Source organism: Mytilus trossulus, chromosome 9 (genome assembly GCF_036588685.1).
Source record: "Mytilus trossulus isolate FHL-02 chromosome 9, PNRI_Mtr1.1.1.hap1, whole genome shotgun sequence".
Taxonomy (NCBI): domain Eukaryota; kingdom Metazoa; phylum Mollusca; class Bivalvia; order Mytilida; family Mytilidae; genus Mytilus; species Mytilus trossulus.
The window spans coordinates 18,405,947-18,426,860 of NC_086381.1; the positions used below are offsets into that span (position 1 = coordinate 18,405,947).

The window sequence follows — 20,914 nt, forward strand, 5'->3', positions numbered from 1 at the left end:
GCTACTGATCTTATTATGTTTGAACGACATGATGTTATTTTTAATACCGACTGTAACCATTATGCTAAAATTTTAAAAGTTTTCAAATACCATCCAATCTCTCTTGACAATTCGATTGAGAATTTCTTCAACTTTTTCATACATGTCATCACTAAACCGTTTTGCAAACATTACTGGTAATTTTCTTTTCACTTTTGACATGCTGAAAATATACGTAAAGATGTTTGCAACAATTATGAAGTATCAAACAAGGCACTGATAAACTTCTTATAATTCAACTTCTCTGAAAGAGTAAAACGTATTTCATAGTGAGTGATGCATGAATATGCATTAATGATCTGTATGATACTTTAAAGTATATAAATACGAAATAGAAAACCAAAGGAAACACACCATGTAATTCCGTATTACAATGATCACTATTTAACCACTGATGGCACGAACTTCAATTATACAAGTCGGTTGTACTATTCATATGTGGATATTTGAATCCCTTGTGGTATATTTCAATACATACATTATACATTCTACATTGTCTAGTGGTATAGGAGAGGGTATATATATATATAGAGAGAAAATGAGTAACCCCAACGCTTCAGGCCTTTGTTAGTCTTGTACTATTTTTTGGTTTCTTTTAAATATTTAGGAGTTTAGTATGATCTCAATTATCACTAAACAAGTACACATTTTTGTTAAGGGCAAAGCTGAAGCATGCCTAAGGGTGTGGGATTTTCTTGCTGTATCGAAGACTTGGTGACCTTCGGCTGTTTTCTGTTCTTTGGTCGTGTCTTTTCTTGAATCATTCCCATTTTCATTCTAAATTTGATTACAAATGTTAGTATAGATTATAACATGCCCTTTTCCATATTGGCTCTGGTATCATCCCGAGACTCCCATATCGGCCTCGAGGCTTTAGCCGAGGGCCGATATGGGTCGAGGGATGATACCCGGGCCAATATGGAAAAGACATGTTATAATCTTTTTATCACATATTTAAGTTCTGCAGAAAAGAGAGAAAAAAAAACGTCAATTACATAAAAGGTAAAGTCTTAAGGGAATTATCACAAACGTGTTGTTAAGGATGCAATGACGTCACGTCATTAGGAACAGGGCACAATATGGATATGTCTTTTTTGCCCCGGGCAATTTTGAGGTTATTGCATATGCAAAACCCGACGTATTCGTTACAAATATGTGATAATGAATGTTACATTCATTTAGCTTGAAATCGATTTGCCAAAAAATAATGATACAAAATTGGAAAATATTTTATCAAAATTCATAAAGGCATTACAATGTACATAGCTATAAAAAGATGTGGTATGAGAGCGTATGAGACAACTTCCCATCCAAGTCATTAGTTATACAAGTAAACCATTACAGGCCAAAACACGGTTCCAATACGGAGACTTGACTCACACCGAACCGCAAGGTATGTACATTAAAATGTTTTTACTCTAAAAGGCAGCAATTGTATTTATTTATTAGATACATTTAATGGCACATGATATGAAACGATGATTCACTCCGGATTATCAGATATCAATCACATTTTTGTGGATGTCATGTAAGGACATTGTTGTAGTTTGTTGTAACAATATCTTACGAAGAACTGTATCAAATGCAAAGACCTTATTGATTGTCTGAACGATATCTGTAGGTGCTGTTTCTTTTTCATATTTTTATTTCTTTTGTTAAATGATACAGATAACATCATTATGTATGAGCTATGCCGTTTAGATCGATTGTGAATATATGTTTCTTACTATAACAAATTTGGATTTTGGAAGACGTGTTCAATGAATAAGAAATAATATCTTTAGAAAACTAATAAAGATTTGAAGAGTTTTTAGTTTTACTTACCAATTGGAATTATCTTTCATTGGTACAATTCCTTTATAATGAACTCTTTCAATCATTTCGTTGTAGTCTAAATTATCGTATGCACGCATATCTAACATGTCTAATCATTTCAATTATATCTTAAACTTTACATTCATATTAAACGTTGTACCAAATTGATACTTGTAAACTATTGAGAAGTGTTAATGTTCGAGGAAAAACTAAACTAATAAACTTACTCTTTAAGACATAATGCAATAAGATCCGCTGTTCCGCCAGTGCCTTTAACAACTACAACCGATATGTTTTTGTAGATAGCTCGAATGACATGTTCTAGTGTGTCTAATCCACCATTTATTACAAACAAAACAACCGGAACTCTAATTTCTGAAAATTTGAGCGTAATGAGTAATAAAAAAGACTCATAATATATGAAGTTTCATCCTAAGTTTAGTTTACAAGAGCACAATCATGTGTTTACATTTTGCCAGCACGTTTTTTTATATCCAAAAATGGAGTACAATGAATTATTGTGAATTCCGATTGAATAATACAAGGTAATATCATTTTTAATTCAAAGCTTATTAGTGACATTTGTCAATGCCAACAATTAAATCAACATCCCTATTTTGTAACTTTCATTTTTATTTAAAAAAATCGTCAACATTAATGTTCATGACATCATTCATAATTGACACAAGTGCAATCGCACACGATGTACGACATATTTTAATGTATGATTCTATATTTAATGACAGTTTCATCAAAATAGATATTTTTCATTTTTCAATATATTTTTTTCTTCTTTTTTCTTTTTTTATCTCCGACGCCACCTTTTGATGATTTGATGGTTGCAATTGCTCTGCGAACACATCGTCAGTAAACTTAATTACGACCATCAAATCAACATTTTAAGACGTCGGTACTTACAATTCAATACAGTTATCTCCTGACTTTTAAAGATATGGAAAATATATTCATTGTTTTAACAAGATGACTTAAGAATTGATTTGCCTAGTTTAGTATTTAAAGATAAGAATATGAAGATTTGGTGTGATTGTCAATGAGACAGCTCTCTGCCAAAGACCAAATGACTTTAGGTTACAATACGACCTTACAAAATAAGCAAAACCAATACCACATAGCCAGCTATTAAAGTCGAAGATTACCAACAACGTCATAGCAAATGTTCTTTCTATTAATATGTAATAGCAGTAAATTTTGTGAATTCTTTATACGTGGAATGCTGTTCACCTGTCCTTGAATATCAAAACAAAAAAACTAATATACCTTTGAAAATCCCAGATGGTTTATTTAAATTTTCTTTTTCTCTTAAAGTTACATCTTCGAATTTAACTCTCCCCTCTGCATTGATGTAGTTCTCTATTTCTAAAAGCTAAAAAAGGTATAACAAAAATGTTTGTTTTGCAGTAATTGCTTTATTCTTTCATAACTTGCTCCACTTTACCCAAAAATATTTTCAAACGCCATCTGAACTATCTTTCAAGATTTTCAAATGATTTTTTTAGATATACATCAATGCATAAGCTATTTTTATTACGTTCAATTTCAAATTGTTTTTTTCATACATGGAGGAAAGTATTGTGACGATGTTGTGTGTATTTTGTTTTTATTCCAACCAAACATATTAATAATAAACTCGTCATAGATACCAGGATTAAATTTCGTATATACGCCAGACGCGCGTTTCGTCTACAAAAGACTCATCAGTGACGCTCGAATCCAAAAAAGTTAAAAGGCAAAATAAAGTACGAAGTTGAAGAGCATTGAGGACCACAATTATCAAACGTTAAGTCAGCTACTCCTGCTTTGTTCTCTTTATATATACAACAATTAGGTTATTTTTGAACGACTTGTTTTATATTAAAAAACAACAATATGTTGATTATGTACCATGGCTAGTGTTACCTAAAATGTTAATTTTTTAATAAGAATTACTGCTAACAACAAAAACGTATAAGGAATATTCATTAATCACGGGACATTGAAACTCTTGAAAGATAAAGGCATACCTGTAATTTGGTCATGGCTTTCTGATTCAAAATACTTTCCTTGTTTAACCTTATCTATTTCTAAGTGATAACTGTTCTTATGATTATTATAATTGTAATAAAATGTAAAATGAGTATCAAATCAAACTTTTACTCTGCATGATAGTGGAGAGATTCATAGGTTTGCTTTCGTTTTTCAATCGTACTTGTAACTTCTAGAATAGTAAACTTCTCACTTTTTTATCTGAGCGTCACTGATGAGTCATATGCAGACGAAACGTGCGTCGGGTGTATAAAGTTATCAAAGGCGCCAGAATTATAGTTCAATACGTAAGACGCATGTTTTGTCTACATAAGACTCATCAGTGACCGTCAGGTCAAAATAGTTATAAGCCAAACATGTACAAAGCTGAAGAGCATTGATGACCCAAAATTCTAAAACGTTGTGCTAAATAGAGCTATGGTATTCCAAGCTTATTTTAATTTTCTTATCAATATGAGTATTTTTGTTGTTTTCTATAGATGCTTACCTTCATTAAATCGAGTTTATCATTGTTTTCTGTTGCCTACAACGATAAATAGTAACGATAAAAAATTATTACAACATACGCTTTAAAACGTCACCAACAAGACACGTTTGAAACTGCGTTTAACTCAATGTTTGAAGAAACCATGACTGAAATGAATTACAGGATAATATCAAAAAGTTTGTCTTGAATAGAACAAAATGCAAAAATAAATATAAATCGATCTTTATTTTTTGTTATTCGATCTGTTACATGTGTATTGTCAAACTAATGCAACGTGAAACAGAATTAATGTTACAAAAATTAGTATTTAGTACCGTGGTCGCAAGACTTTTCAAACACATGTTCAGTGCATACATGTATAACCCTTAAACCGCATCTGCATAGCATTAAATTAGTATGTCAGCTGTAATGGTCTAATATACAAATACAAAAAAGAGATAGGATTACTTAGGAGTAAACTAAATTGAACCTACCAGATAGCATATACAGAGTATGTAAACAAATATAACATGCATAATAAATACGGTTGTTTGTCTGTTGATATCTGACTGAATAGATTATATGCTGACAGACAATTGTTATAAAATCAAGTAAAGGATTTTTGTTTCATAATCATGTTTCAGATTTTATTGTTTTAATTACTCACTGTAACCTTTCCTGAGCCTGAATTATTAACGTCTGTCTGTAATCATATAAATATTTAAAAGAATAGATGAAATGTATACAGACATATTATAGACTGTTGTACATTTGATATTATCGCAATACGTTTAATTGTACAACAATGTATTATACAAATACCCGAATTCACGGTATTACTTACAAAATAGCGACCATTCTGCAAATTATATTATCATTACCACGTTGTTAAGTAAATCCAAAGTAGGAGATGTGATACATAATGCAGCAAAATTTAGATTTTTTTTTATAGTTTGCCTAGACAATATATTTCTGCATTAGGAGCAAGTAATTTTAATGTTTGCAAATTCGAAAAAAAAAGAAAATTTTAGCAATATTGAATAGATTTAGAGCAAACTGTTAAAAATTGATGGATTTTCAGCGTCAAGTACCAACTAGTACACGCATATCTATGACCGATGTATGTGATACAATAATGTATATTGACGCTGCCGTAAAGATAACTTCCAAATTCCAAATTCCAAACGTTTTATTAGAACCTATTATTGATCATATTACCGCAGCTGGGATATATGACTGGAACGATACCAATACCATGGTGTCATATAAAAGCGTGTTCTACTTACAAATTTATACCTTCTTTGGACTTTTTGATTGATATTCGTAGTCTCTATTTTTTTTCAACTGACTGATACCATTTTGTTTAAATATAAAAACTACTTTTTGAAAATAGGTCCTTTCATTGTTTTTTCAAAACAAAGTGTCAGTGTTAAAATGTGAAAAATCAATAGGAATTTTTTTTCCGTAAAACTTTCAGCTGATTAACAAACAAAAGTACACCAATCTGTCATTGTTTCTATTCTTTAAGTTCCGTTGTTTTTAAACTATTAAAATATCCACTCCTCAATATGCTTAAATTCCTTTGACTTCAGACTATTAAATTATCACAGTCTGGGAATAAACTTTGTATACGACAGAGGAGTGAACTCCTTCAGGATGTTCTTACAAACCAAAAAAGTGGTAAAACTATCATAAAAAGAATGGATAGATGTAAATTAGAGGATTATATTATATTATGTGTTTTTAAGTTATCCATTTCTAAATAAAGTTACCAATAACAGTGTATATAGAAATAGGTTGGAAAGGTATTTAAGGATGGCAAAAATGGTAAATTATAATGATTAATATCAACTGAATGAACTTCCGGATTTACGGATATATTTTTTTTTTATGTATATATACATGTACATGTATGTGCCCTTGTCGCTTTGAGATTATTCAACCACGGTTCTTTATCAATTCAATATGGAACCTTCACATTAATGAAGTAACAAGGACATGTAGTGAATGTTTCCGCAAACCAATAAAAAAATATCCCATAGTATTTCAAGTAGCCTTTTCTAAGTCATATCGCATGATTTATTTGTTTCAAACTAGTTTTTTTTTTAATTTATCTTCGGTTTGAGTAAAGTAAAACTAAATCCTATTGTTTTGTATCTTTTTATTATTTTGTTCGTATAATGATCATACATTTTCATCTAGACCATTATAAAAACAGATAGTCAACGAAAATAGTTCAGTGCCTTTCGTGATAACTTACATCCTTTTTGCTTTTGGTAGATATTTTGTGTTACGCTTACTTTTATGTTGGAAGTGTATCCATACGTTAACTGTGGTAAACTTTCAATATGACAACTATCCCTGATGATTGTATTTGCAATTCTAATATCCTGTTCCTTGTAAAGAAATCCACATCCTATGATATAAAAAGGAATATTGTACATTTATGTTCCTTGTCATTGATATTATTAGGTAATGCTTTATTTTATTGGCTGAAATTGTGTTTTATTGAATGTCACTTGGAAAACAATTCAAATAAATTTAGAATGATTTATTGTAATAGAGTTGAAACAAATAATGTGAATGTTGAGTTTTTATTTTTGTTTCTAATTGTATATAATTGATCAAATACACGATAACTGAGTTTGATGTTGATTTTGGGCATACATTTTTAGTAGGTTCAATTTTTAAATGTAAAATCACAAAACTTTCTAAACTAAACGAAATTTTAAAAAGGAAAGTCTCTAATCAAATTGCAAAATCAAAAGCTACAACACATCAAACGAATGGATAACAACTGTCATATTCCTGACTTTGTACAGGTATTTTCTTATGTGGAAAATGGTGGATTGAACATGGTTTTATAGCTAGCTAAATAAAGGCAGCGGTAGTATACCGCTGTTTAAAACTCGTATATCTATGGACAAAAAACTAAATTAGGGTAACAAACTAAAACTGAGGGAAACACATTAAATATAAGAGGAGAACAACGACACAACATTAAAATGTAACACACACAGAAACAGACTAAGCATTAGACAAAATCCGATGAGAATAACAAATATAACATCAAAACCAATTACATGAATTTGGGATAGAAAAGTACTCTCTCAATTTTTATGACAGTCACATCATGTTCCTTTATATTGACAACGATGCACTTTCTTTCATGATACGGGTTATGTTCTTCTCATATATTTTATAATGGTATACATTTAAACCCCTAAAGGGAGGAATTGTTCTTGATTTTTATTTGAGAATGACATAATCTTTCAATTGAATTCAATTTGTTTTATTTCTGCGTTAATTGCTACAATACATAACCGCTTTTAATTTAACTACAAAACAAATGAAAAAAAGCAAATAGGACTTAGCTAGTACATAGAGATATATATTTGTTCAATTAAAAAAGAAATCATTTACTTCCTGCATATCTTGCAACATGAGAGAGTGCTTCCTTTAACAACATCTTGTGTTTCCATTTATACGTAGGAATTAACTCATTGTAAGCGCCAATTAATGATATCAAAATTCTTGGCTCCCCTAATTTTCTGATATTATTCCATATTTCAAATACATCTCTTATAGGCTTCTTTTGTGAAGGAAGAGGCGGTGTAGTAGGTTGCTTTGGTGAAGGAAGAGGCGATGTAGTAGGTTGCTTTGGTGATGAAGGTTCAGATGGCACAGGCGATGGTTGCTTTTGAACGATCGGTAGTTGCTAGTAAAGATAGTAATATTTGATGATTATAATTTTTAAATAAAAACAACAAAATACATTTGTTATGTCCGAAAAGTATTTATCAATGGTAAAATCAAGCCATTCGTATATTGACTATTCCATTATGTACAAACCAAAATTCAAGTATTTTATTCGCAACCAGCAACTATCCAGTTTCAATATTATTATCTTTTGTAATTTGTTAAAGTATTTTTAAAGGTTTAAAAAAAAATTTCACTGCATATATTTGCATCGTGAATGAATTGACATTAATAACTTACAGTCTGTTCTTCAGGTGGGATATCTATCCATTCCTGCCTCTGAAAATTATTGTATGGCTAATGTGAGTTTCGTTTCAATCATAAATTTCTAAAAAACCAACGTACCATTGGTAGAACAAATCAATCTATACATACATGTACATATGTACATGCATACATGTTTATACTGTAAATTCAGAAATTATTGCGTGCAATAATTATTGCAATTTTGTCAGTTTCGACTTAAATGTGATTTTTATTTTTACAATTATGAGAAAAATCCTGTTTAATTCATATAATATAATTCAAAATGCGATTTTATATTATTGCGTTTACAACTCGCATTTTTCGTAATATCAAAAACCTCGCAATAATTTCTGAATTTTTAGTATATAATTTTTAGGTCTAGAATTCAGTGTATAATGATAGAACTGCAATTTAAAGCTGAAATTTGTGAATATCCTGTCATGATTTCTTTGATAATGTATTGCTGCTCACTGAATGCTATTAATCTAAGAATAACAAATGGTGAGATTAAATCATTCCTTCGGAAATTTTACTTCCGCCATCAAGAGTTTGTTAACCGTTATGGAATAACCATTTTACAGATGATTCGGATATGGAACTTTGGTCCTCAATGCTCTTCAACTTCGTACTTTATTTGGCCTTTTTATTTTTTTTAATTCGAGCGTCACTGATGAGTCTTTTGTAGACTAAACGCGCGTCTGGCGTATATACTAAATTTAGTCCTGGTATCAATGATGAGTTTATTTCATTATATTCTTACAACCCCCTGCCCATTTTACGAATGTGATCAACCGAATAGACTATTTACAGGGTTTGTAATAACATGAGCAATATGATGGGTACAACCTGTGGAGCAGAATCTACATTCTCTTCCGGAGCACCTGATGGGGTTGCTAAGTGTTTAGTTTTCTTTATTGTGTCTTAAGTACTATTACATTGTATTTGTCTGTTTGTCGTTTTCTCTTTTAGTCATGGCGTTGTCATTTTATTTTCGATCTATACAATTGACTGTTCACAGGGTATCTTTCGCCATTATTTGATTTCCGTTTCCACAGCGAGATTTGAATTTTTGCTGGCTAGATGTCATCACCAATTATGCTGGCACGCTTTATCACACTAGCCATTTGATAAGGGACTTTCGGTGTTGAATTTTCATCTGATTTTTTTTTCTTTCTTGTTTTGAGTATATCTTGTTCAACTGTAGATTGATTTGTATTGGTATGCATTCCAACGTCGTCATTATCATTATATAGAGTTGTAGAAACACAGTGCGATGTCACAATCCATTGTCGAACTTTTCATAAAGATTACAAACCTGATCATTTTATTGAACACGTGATGATGCGGGCAAAATGAAATGAAGCAAACATAAACAAGATGTAAAATTATACATCATGTTTTTACGGGTACAGGGTATTGTATTTATCGGTTTCAAAAGTGAATAAAGGTACCAGGTTGCTACCAATGCTTTATATACTATGAACATGGTCTTATCGTAAGAATACAGACAACTTTGTTGATCCTTATAAAATGTATACGAGGGATTTACAATACAAAATTGCTTTGCAGATTTTTTTTTCAATTATGTAACACTTTGTCGTGTCCAGACATTATATGCTGACGACGTGAAATTTGTTGATATTGAATTCCGCAAGGTGACCTATTTTTGTCTAAAATCCACGTCATTTTGGATTATGTTTGATAGTTGATACATGGTAGAAATTCCATATGTATGATTTATATGTGTCTAAACAATAAATACCTGAATAGATAAATTGAGTTGTTTTTCCTGAAACTAAAAACATTATGCATTCACATAATTTAATATTACACATTGACATTGCAAGAAGAATACAAATGCTAAAACAACAGATATGTTTACAATTATTTTAGCCTTGAAATATATGATGATTCCTCATAATAATATTTTCGACAAAAAATTCATAAAACGAATTATGACCTATAGTGGTCAATATAATTGGTGTCACAGGTAGTCACTGAAATTTTATTTACGGTCATTTGTGTTAGAACGTTTTTTATAATACGCTTTTGTTTTGCTCAGTATTGAATTTTGTAGGTGTTTTTTTTTTTATCTTTTCTCTGTCTCTGTCCTAGAGTAATTTCTTTTTTTGAACATATGTTTCCGCCTTATTCATGTATTTGGTTTTGATGTTATATTTGTTATTCTCGTGGGATTTTGTCTGATGCTTGGTCCGTTTCTGTGTGTGTTACATTTCAGTGTTGTGTCGTTTTCTCCTCTTATATTTAATGCGTTTCCCTCGATTTTAGTTTGTTACCCCGATTTTGTTTTTTGTCCATGAATATATGAGTTTTGAACAGCGGTATACTACTGTAACCTTTATTTAAATATTCTTTCTATATTTTCATTGCTACATTTTAAAAAACAGAACCGAAATTCTTCGTTAACATATGTGTAATATGATAGTTTTATCTCAAAAACATTAATGATTATATATCATCATGAAACCTCATAAAGTAGAAAAGCAATTTCATGCAAAATATTGATACCTTTTGTGAATCAAGACAAACTTGGACTGCCTTTGATTGCTTCTTTGTTCCTGAGATGGACGACTTGAAAAATTAAAAATTAGTATATATATATTTTATTTTTGCTATATACTTTTATATAATTACATTAGATTCATGTTTCATTATAATATGTTATTCTGATTTACTACACTGCAATCTCACGATATCCTTAATCAACTTCATTGTCTTCATCCATCTTGGATTGTAAAAAACAGAGAATCAAAGGTCCATATTTTCTATCGAGCTAGCAAAATTTGATGCAGTAATGCAGATATTTAGTGTGAATTTTCATTTAAAAGAACCAATTTATAAGATTGTAACTTATAAATGTTAATATTTTTTGCAAATGTTTATTATTTTTGGTTGCCTGAAAGCGATCTTCTGCTCAAGTAATTAACAATTCTATCATTTTGTTGAGTTTCTAATCACAAAATGGTGTTTTTACCTGTATAATCCATACAAAATGTGTCATTTTGTCACGTACTGTAGCTTGAGAAAATGCGTGGTGACCTACCATTTTTATTATATTTTTGAACATATATCAATAGATACTACGTTTTGGCAAAGTATGAACAAATTCTATCATTTTTATTTTAGACTCCCATACCACCTTCAACAATGAAATTTAACATTCATGATGACACGAGATCCCACAATAAAGTGCACAGGTAGTTTAAATAAAAAAAATGATAAAAATCTTCATAGGGTTGTAAACGCGTTGACCGTGCGCACATAGCCTCCGCGCTTTATACGCCATGTACTTTGGTCAACGCATTCACACCCCAATGAAGTTACAAAAAGAAGCATTCAATTCTTAAATACAGTACAAATGATTAGCATTCACACTTGTTCTGATCAAGAATTGATAACTTTGCTCAATGTGAGTGTGTTGGTTTTTTTTATTAATGCCAGATTTTATTACGTTTTGCTTTTTTGGATTACAATAGTAATGTCGGGACGTTCTTCTTATTTTGAAAATGTTAATTTATAAACACGTTTTATTGGTTTGCAAAATCGTGGATTCATAAATATGCATAAGCTATTATAGTTATTTCATGGATAAGAATAATATATTGGTTTGCAATTTTGGAAACAATTTACTGTTTTCTGATAAAATTTATCGTGAATAGAAAACATGAAACATTTGAGAGTCCTCAACTTGCATAGATTGTGAGTTTAATTTTATTTACATTTGTTGAGCCTGTTTGTACACAACTTTCACGTTGGTAACTTGTATAAAGAAAATCATACTCCGGAGTCGAAACTCGTAACATGAAAAAGGTCTAATTACATATTAGAATGCACTAGTTACCGGATATTTATCATACAAAAACATGATTTACTTAGACACTATTTATTTTAAATATGCATGACCTTCTAGTGTGTTCCTTCTGACCGGGCACAAAATGATATATACTGGTAAAAAACGTTACACCGAAGAATAACTATGAATACGGGTCTGATAAATGAATTTTTATCAGTACAAACAATACGAATTTTATTGATCATGACACATTGTAATTAGTTAATTGCGAGTAAAAAATGTTTTTTTGTAACGTAGCATATTCTAAAAACGTTTCTTAGATGAGGTTTTGCCCTTCAATCGTCTGATACAAATACATTCAAATTAAATTGTTTGTAACGAGATGAATGTAATCAAACTACCATACAGATACTTACATATACTTCATTATTATAAACTTTCCTAGGGTCAAATCCTGCATGATTAGGAAAGTATTTGGAAAACACTAACGACTTGGAATTCTGTAACAAAATACAACTGTGTTAAAACCATCAGACTTTTCCTTACAATAATGTTTTTTTTTAATTGAACTTTGTAAACCAACTTATATTAATTTTAAAAGCATAATATATGTAAATTTGTTCAGCATCATCAATTTCTTGTACGAAATTAGTTAATATTTGTCTTTTTAATTTTTTTCCAAATCTTAGCAATCTGAACAACTGCGAGACATATTGAATTTGATGAGCGTAACTACATGTATGTATATAATCCCGCCGCCTGGTGCATGATTTTCTCATTGTGTAGAAAACCTATTGGCAGCCTTCGTATTTTCCGCTCTTTGTTCGGGTTGTTGTCTTTTTGACTCATTCCCCGTTTCCATTCTCAAATTCATAATTTTACTTATACCACAGAACTTTGTATGGAATGTTTGTATTTGAATTTAAAATATCCTTGTGAAACATACCGGATTTGACTCTAATGAAGCAGAATCTGCATTCCCTTCCCTGAGAGATTCTTTCCAACCTATACTTTTTGTTGATGGTTTCTTTAATTTGCAACGACAATGCGCGTAATTTGTATTCCTAGACTTTTTTGTTGTGTTTTGTGAACTTGTTTTTCCGTTGGTTCTGGTTTTATTGTTGCCGGTGCGTTGTCATTTTTTATTGGACTTCCAGTTTTGAACGTCCTTTTGTACATTTATGTTCTCTCCTATTTTCATCTCTTTAAATCGATTTTTCTATTTTGTTTGTACTGTTCGCATCTACAAACGACGGCAACACTAAATTAACCATGGAAAATTGGAGACCATCAGCAGATGCTCATACAAATGTGAGTGACACAAAAACTAACACATAATAAACATAATATATACTTGGTAGAAGTTTGGTGATATCCAAATAGGCAAGTATGACACAGGAAATAACTTCGTGTATGAAAAATATTTAATTGTGACATAATAACATAATCTTTACTGCATAACGATTTTATTATGATTAGATATAACGTTAAATGAAAAAAGTACGAAATCGTCAGGAAAACATTTAGTTTCAAAATTTAAGAATATTTTGGAAAGTTATTGGTTATTATTGTAACGCGTTTGTCCTTGAAATTTTAAATTACAAGGTTGAATGATATCAAAGCATGTCGAGAAAATGAAACATTTTAAAGTACACAAAAAATACTAAAATTAAACATCATACAAGACTCACAAAGGCCTGAGGCTCCTGATATCGGACAGGCGCAAACTTTCGGCGGTGTTAAACATGTTTTTTTGAGATCTCAACCCTCCTCTCTACCTCTCGCCAATGTATAAAAAAACGCACAACACTACGCCCAGTGAAACTCAGTTTAAGAAAAGTCCGTGTCCGATTTAAGAAAAGGTAACAAAATATAATGTAGGTTTACAGCGTTCACCGGAAGTTTTGTTAATAAAACCTATTCATTTATAATTGACACATTATTTATGTGTATTGTATAGCAGCCATACAATTATAAAACTTAATATTTATATATAAACTTGAATCACAAAAATATATAGTATTCACTTACCCCAATTGAAGTCATCTTCGTCAAATGTTCATGTTTTCCAACTAAATCTATATAACATTAAACAAAAACAATTTTTTATATGTATTTTTTATCTTATGAACCCGTAGGTAAATCAAAACGTATTGCGTGATACCGTTATGCTCAATATTTATTTTGACGGATTTGAAAAGAAAACATCGGAATAAATACTGCAAATCTTCGAATGATTTGCTGTTTTATAGCTCCAACTTTTAAAATTTCGATTTTTAATTCGAATCAGACTGTTTAAGTGGCAAATTTCAAATATGATTTGTGCACGAAGCATATATAATGGTTGAATAATTGAAAAGCTTTAAACTTTATCGGTTCGTGCGGCAAGCTTATTATTAAACCACGTCCGAGGACCAGACAATCATCTATAATTGTATATCAATGAATGTTTTGTAACTGTTTTTTTAATAATATGTCATCAAAAAACGTCTAATTAGCCTTGTATGGTTAGCTTAAATAATTGTAATAAAGTACTCAAAAATGTTGACCTTCTTTGGCCATATACTTTATTACAAGTATATCACAAAATGTTTAATGTCCATGCTGACTCAGCATTTTATAAAAACAAATTTAATTATGCGGCATTTCCTACAATATGCATATACATGTACATGTTGCACAGTATTCTATATATCAATAGAGAACCAATAAATTTTGTGTAGAAATTTGAAAATTTGGGCTTTGTGATGACAAATACATATAAAATTATAGTAGTTAACAAAACATGCACAAACAAATTAATTAATTCTGTCTGATTATATTTTTTTCCTGTAACCGACACCGGAAAATTCATCAAACATTAAAAATCACATAGTTATCAAGGAACATAAACGACAAAATATGCATAGGTGAAATAAGAAACCAGTACTTATATTTCAATACATAACATTTAAAATATAATTGACCAAATATGCCACTTAAACCATAGCAGTATGTATGTACTAGCGCTTATTTGTGGATACAATCAAGGCCAGTGTCTGACAATGATGCTAAAATTGAAACGAAGTTTGAGTGATTTAAGTAGGTGTTTGTATCAGTGATACCCAGTGAATTCGAGTAAATGGTCTATATGGGGTATCTTTATACTTTACAACTTTAGCCGAAAGGCATTTGTCATTATTTTTAAAAAGTACTCTTGTTCTGTAAATTCTAATCAAAATAATTTTACTAGAACGTATTGCATGCTCGTGCAATTTTGAGATTAATCTATTGTGAACATAGTTAAATTCTATAATATGTGCTGTCTTTCTAATTCTTTTTTTTCACAGGTATTCTTTATACTTTTTTCTCATATTCTCTTGGATGTTTTTTTTTATGTTTTTTTTTTTTTTGTCTAATCATTTTTTAGAATGTCAGTATTCCATATTCTGTCATTCCCATCTCAATCCTCACATATATTAGATGTCTTCTATATATGTTGACCCTTTCCTTAAGATTTTCACTGACTGCAAATTCACGCTTTCAGTTAACGACTCGAAAAGATGATCATTATAGAAGTATGAGCTTATTTAATTAAAGTGAGGCAACAAATGATATTTCGATAGTTAAACATAGGAACGTAAATAATTTACATTCAACATTTCAAGAATGACTCGACGTTTTATAATTTTTAAAGGGACAACAAAAAAAGTGCTATCATTAAAACTGAACCATTTTATATAACTTTTATTTCACATCGTACAATGGGAAGTTAGTTTATCTCATCCATGCATTTCATTATTATTTTCCCACACGAGTAGGCTGCACACATTCTTAACAAAATTTTGAAGCATACAAAGTCTATTTACTGCGAAAGTCAAATAGCATATTTTCGATTTTTATATAGGGTCTATGGAAAATATCCAAAAGAGATTAAATATGGAATCATGCATGATAACAATGTTTAGACATAAGAATTAGGAATTTTATAAACATTCTCAAAAATTATTTTAAAATTGTCCATACAACACTATTAAAATACATTTGAAAGAGTTCGAACACTTCAAAACGTATAAATTATATACTCGCTGCTCTGAAGCAGTCCTTCCAAGAACTGTACTGTATGTGTTCGTGTTCTTTGGTATTTGCAAAAAGAAGACACAATGATTTTCTGTCTGCTTACAGCATATTAAATCCACACTGGCACATTATAATCTATTTTCGTATACTTGATGGAATTTTTGTTTGTTTTATCAGTGTGTTTTTTACTGTTTTACATTAATGTTTCTGTAAGGAAAATCTGTGCATTTGCATTCAGATATCGCAGACCAAATTTATTCGTTCATAGTGTGTTAATTTACGTTTTTTAATTGAGTTAAGTCTGCTAATTGATATTATATCGTGTGTTTTTCTATGTTGTGATGTTATGCAATTTTTTCGGAAAAAGGGAGAAGTTTGGTACCATTAAAACGTCTAATCCCGCTGCAAATGTTTGCACCTGTCATAATTCAGTAATCTGATGTACAGAAGTTGTCGTTTGTTTATGTAATATATTCGTGTTTTTCGTTTCTCTTTTTATATATAGATTAGACCGTTGGTTTTCCCGTTTGAATTGTTTTACATTAGTAATTTTGGGACCCTTTGAAGCTTGTAGTTCGGTGTGATCCAAGGCTCCGTGTTGAAGGCCGTACATTGACCTATACTGGTTTACTATTATAAATTGTTATTTGGATGGAGAGTTGTCTCATAGGCACTCACACCACCTTTTCTTATATCTTTTAGACATATAACTCATAGATACTGTTGACGTTTTTTACAGGTATTAAGAAGACATTACGTCTTTTTTCATTTCCATCATAATCTGTTTCTTTAAATTTATTCTAGCATAATGAAAACAAAATATTCTGGATTATTGTATTTATTTCTCATGAGTATATCACAGGTTTAGGCTTTAAGGTAATATGAAACAAAACATGAAGGTGTGGATAGAATTTAAAGAAAAAGGAAAAACGGGCAAACATTTACAGACTAGAGATAAATGGGGAAAAAAAGAAAAGAAACAATGAATATGCGTTGACATATATAAGAATAAGACAATTATAGGCAAGCATTAAATGAAAATGGTACACAAATGAGAGAACACAGGTATTAATGACCCCATCAATAACTTATGTAATCTGATTGTTCTGAAGCAAGATTAGACCTTGACATAACTATAAATGTATACGACCATCGCCAGGAGAAGACCGGTTCACAATAATAAACACAAAACATACCTTAGATTATATGTTGTGATGCAAAATCATTTACGACAAATTTTGGCAAAAAAAATGAAACAAGGGCACGCTGATTCTGGTGTTTTGTGAACGTCCTACAAAATGTAAGTAAATAGTTTTACAACAAAAAAGAAGGTATGTTTCTCTACAATTGTTGGGCAAATCGAAGTTTAATACGATAACTATCACCATAGTATATGGTTTCAAAAGATATGTACGATATTCTCACACCAACAAGGCCAACATGAAAAGAAAAACATAAGAATATAATGTTTAGACTTTTGTCTTGAAAACAAATATAGACAGAGAAAATCAGAAGAAGGAATACTGTTTAGACTAAATAAATATAGCCAAATGTTAATCGAAAACTGATAAAACAGGAATAAGTCTACAAATGAGTCACCACATTGATGAAACTCGCAGTTTAATTCGGATAGTATTTATTGCTCTTAATTGTCTATGCTTACACCTTGTTTTCTCACAATACCATATATTGAAAGCAACTGTAAGAAGTCAATAAGATCAGTATTAAAGATTTACAAATAAGTCAAACTAAGTCCTAATTGTAATTCCATAAATTCTATCTTAAAAACACTCCCCTAAATGTTTGAATGCTCCTTTTTACAGATAAAATACGATACAAGTGGGAGCGCTTACGATACTTTAGTTGGTTATATCATGTTTTGTAAATTTCTGTGTCATTTGGTGTCTTGTGAATAATTGTCTGATTAGCAATCTACAACATCTTCTTTTTTTATATTCGAGAAAGTAACATGTTTCCTTAATAATTAAAATTGAAAATTGTAAGCGTTCAATTTTAATTCTTACCGTTAAAATACAATGTATTTTAAAGGATTGATTAATCAATAGTATGGTTAATGTTACAAATATCTATAAGAATACAATTTCTTTATATATATCTCAGAGGAAAACGGTTTTGCAAAAATCCAGAAATCGAAAAAGATAAAAGAAATGATGAGTTTATTAAGATATTCACATACAGGTTTTTTGAAAATCAATATATAATGCTGGTCTTTTTACATAGAATTATTGAACTATAAAGGTTACAGGAAATTCATTGATTATAATTCAATCGAAGACAATGCTAGTCATGTAAAGTTTTTATCAGAATATTATTGATGAATATTAACATGACTGAACACGTTGAAATATAAAGTGACATGAAAGGAATAATGCATATAACATTTGAAAATTATCGATTTGATCATATCTTCATAATGTAATTAGTGGTAAAAACAAATTATTCATATTGTGTTTAATTTGGGTTTTTCGATGGCAGGTGTTTGTTTATCTTTTACTTTACTTTTTTTTAGTGTAAAATTGACATTTGCGTTCAAAGATTGCAGGAGGAAAGCAAGTATTTCGTTTTTAAATGCAGCCAATAATAGTAATAATCGTTTTTTCATCAAATAAATTGTATTAATGACACAAAAATAAACAAGACTTTATATTTTACAATACTGTCAAAACCTTTATTTGTGATATAATGTAGTATACATTTTATATAATTTGTAATTATAAGTACATAGAATAAGAAGATGATAACTAAGAACACAACTAACTATAAGAGCACAAACATGCCAAAAGACGCAAAAGATAAACAAAAATAGTTCTGGTTTCAACAGGAAACAAATTCAAGACTACACAAAAGTCATAGGATGCCCTGAAATAACATATATAAAGCAATTTGATTGAACAAATGTAACGGCTTGAATTTTAATACCAAACGGTACATGGAAAACAAATGTAATAAACAGTAACACATGACAACCACGCAAGTCTTCAGAACTGACTCTCCTTACAGATTGATTTACTCTGAAATGAATATTATGCGATAAATTAAACTGATTACTGCTTTTTATGAAAAGAAAACCGGCTTTCTAGTTTGTTAAGGAACTTCTGTTTTAACTGGTTGGTTTGATAAAAACATTTGACAGATCAGGAAATCCTTTTTTTGTCGGGCACATAGTTTGAATCCTGAAGTCTGGTTTTTTGTATTGTAAATTTCTTCTACACTAACATGACAAAGGAAATGTCATGGTATTCGTCTCGATTTGGTGAGCTATTATAGAAGGTTTATTTTACAAGAATTTATAAAGATATAACCTTTTTTAGTTTTCATAACAAATTCAAGTATATTTGACAGCGGAAAAATGACAGATAATTATCATTAATCATCTAAAAACGAAAAATTTGAAAATAAAAATTGATAAAAAGTTATCAACTTGAGATCTTTAAATTATTGAAATGTCAAGCACTTGGCTTATAATGGATTTAGAATGTGACAATGAAAAAATGATAATAAGGTGACGATATATTGTTAGAGTATTGTGATATCACCTGTCGTTATTGATTTCTCTACATGTTTAATTCACGCACATATATCATTACGGTTAAACTTTTTCTCTGGTTAAAAAAATCCTAAGGGAAATCTGTCTGTAGGTTTAATGTCCGTCCGATAAAGAATCGACTTTCTAGTTCACTATGTTCACGGATTTAAGTGCCATAAATCATGATTTTTGTGTTTAAATGCTTTGTTTGCAAATGTACATTTCCTTCTTTTCTATCAAGAAGAACTTTTTTGGTAAAGGATACACATAGGACATCACATACTTTGTCAAAATATACCCCAAGCCATGAAATTTCATTTTAATTGTTTTTGAACTGATAAAAACTTAAAAGTACATTCATGTGCATAAAGCACAATAAATTGACAACTGTAAAAACAAGTAAAATCTCAAAAAAACTGAAATCCTTGAAAAATTCAAATAGTGAAGTCCCGAATCAAATAGCAAAATCAAAAGCTTAAACACGTCAAACGAATGGATAACAACTAAAATATTTCCGACTTGGTACAGGCATTTTCTTATATAAACACATTGTGGATTGAAAACGGTTTTAAAGCTAGCTAAACCTTTCACTTGTATGACATTATTACATTATGTTGACAATGATTCGTGAACAAAACAAACAGACATACTAGTAATAGGTACAACTGTTAACAATAGGGTACAGCTGTCAACATTGTATTTTAATCTTAATCAAGATAAAACAAACACATATGTAACATAGAAGTACAAAATAGCATAAATCAAATGTCAAAACCTCATTTATTGCCTACAGTTATCTATAATGCGATGTAATTGTCTTCGTGAAATCTAACCACTAATGATTTAAACTACTTGGACCAACTCCTCACCGCGACAGGCACATGGTAAGATTAACATTAACTCTAACGTAGAATCGGACGCGTATGGACAAAGCAGTGGCAAATATGGACATTCATTGGAATGAGTATCCAAAACTGTGTACAGATACCCCACATGTTGTCTAGTATTTAATCACGTTATATGAATACTATGCGTGTTTGAATAGAAGAAACATAAAAGGTAACACACGGCGTATAAGATTTATATTTAATCAATTGACACGATTTCAAGTAACTGCATAATCTAT

The 20,914-nt window shown here is 30.2% G+C and overlaps 1 protein-coding gene across 1 annotated transcript in view; it reads right to left on the reverse strand.

Moving 5' to 3' along the window:
• Positions 1-692: 692 nt before the first annotated feature.
• LOC134684355 (uncharacterized) overlaps positions 693-20,914 on the reverse strand; it is a 29,834-nt gene continuing 9,612 nt past the window's right edge. Inside the window, exons 2-13 of the mRNA XM_063543642.1 lie at positions 14,214-14,260; positions 12,599-12,682; positions 10,898-10,960; positions 10,131-10,163; positions 8,363-8,401; positions 7,787-8,081; positions 6,664-6,779; positions 5,031-5,066; positions 4,385-4,420; positions 3,133-3,238; positions 2,082-2,229; positions 693-816 (exon numbers count right to left, since the gene is read on the reverse strand). Of these exons, the coding sequence (XP_063399712.1) occupies positions 693-816; positions 2,082-2,229; positions 3,133-3,238; positions 4,385-4,420; positions 5,031-5,066; positions 6,664-6,779; positions 7,787-8,081; positions 8,363-8,401; positions 10,131-10,163; positions 10,898-10,960; positions 12,599-12,682; positions 14,214-14,228 (1,095 nt within the window). The 5' untranslated portion in view covers positions 14,229-14,260. The remainder of the gene's footprint in view (positions 817-2,081; positions 2,230-3,132; positions 3,239-4,384; positions 4,421-5,030; positions 5,067-6,663; positions 6,780-7,786; positions 8,082-8,362; positions 8,402-10,130; positions 10,164-10,897; positions 10,961-12,598; positions 12,683-14,213; positions 14,261-20,914) is intronic.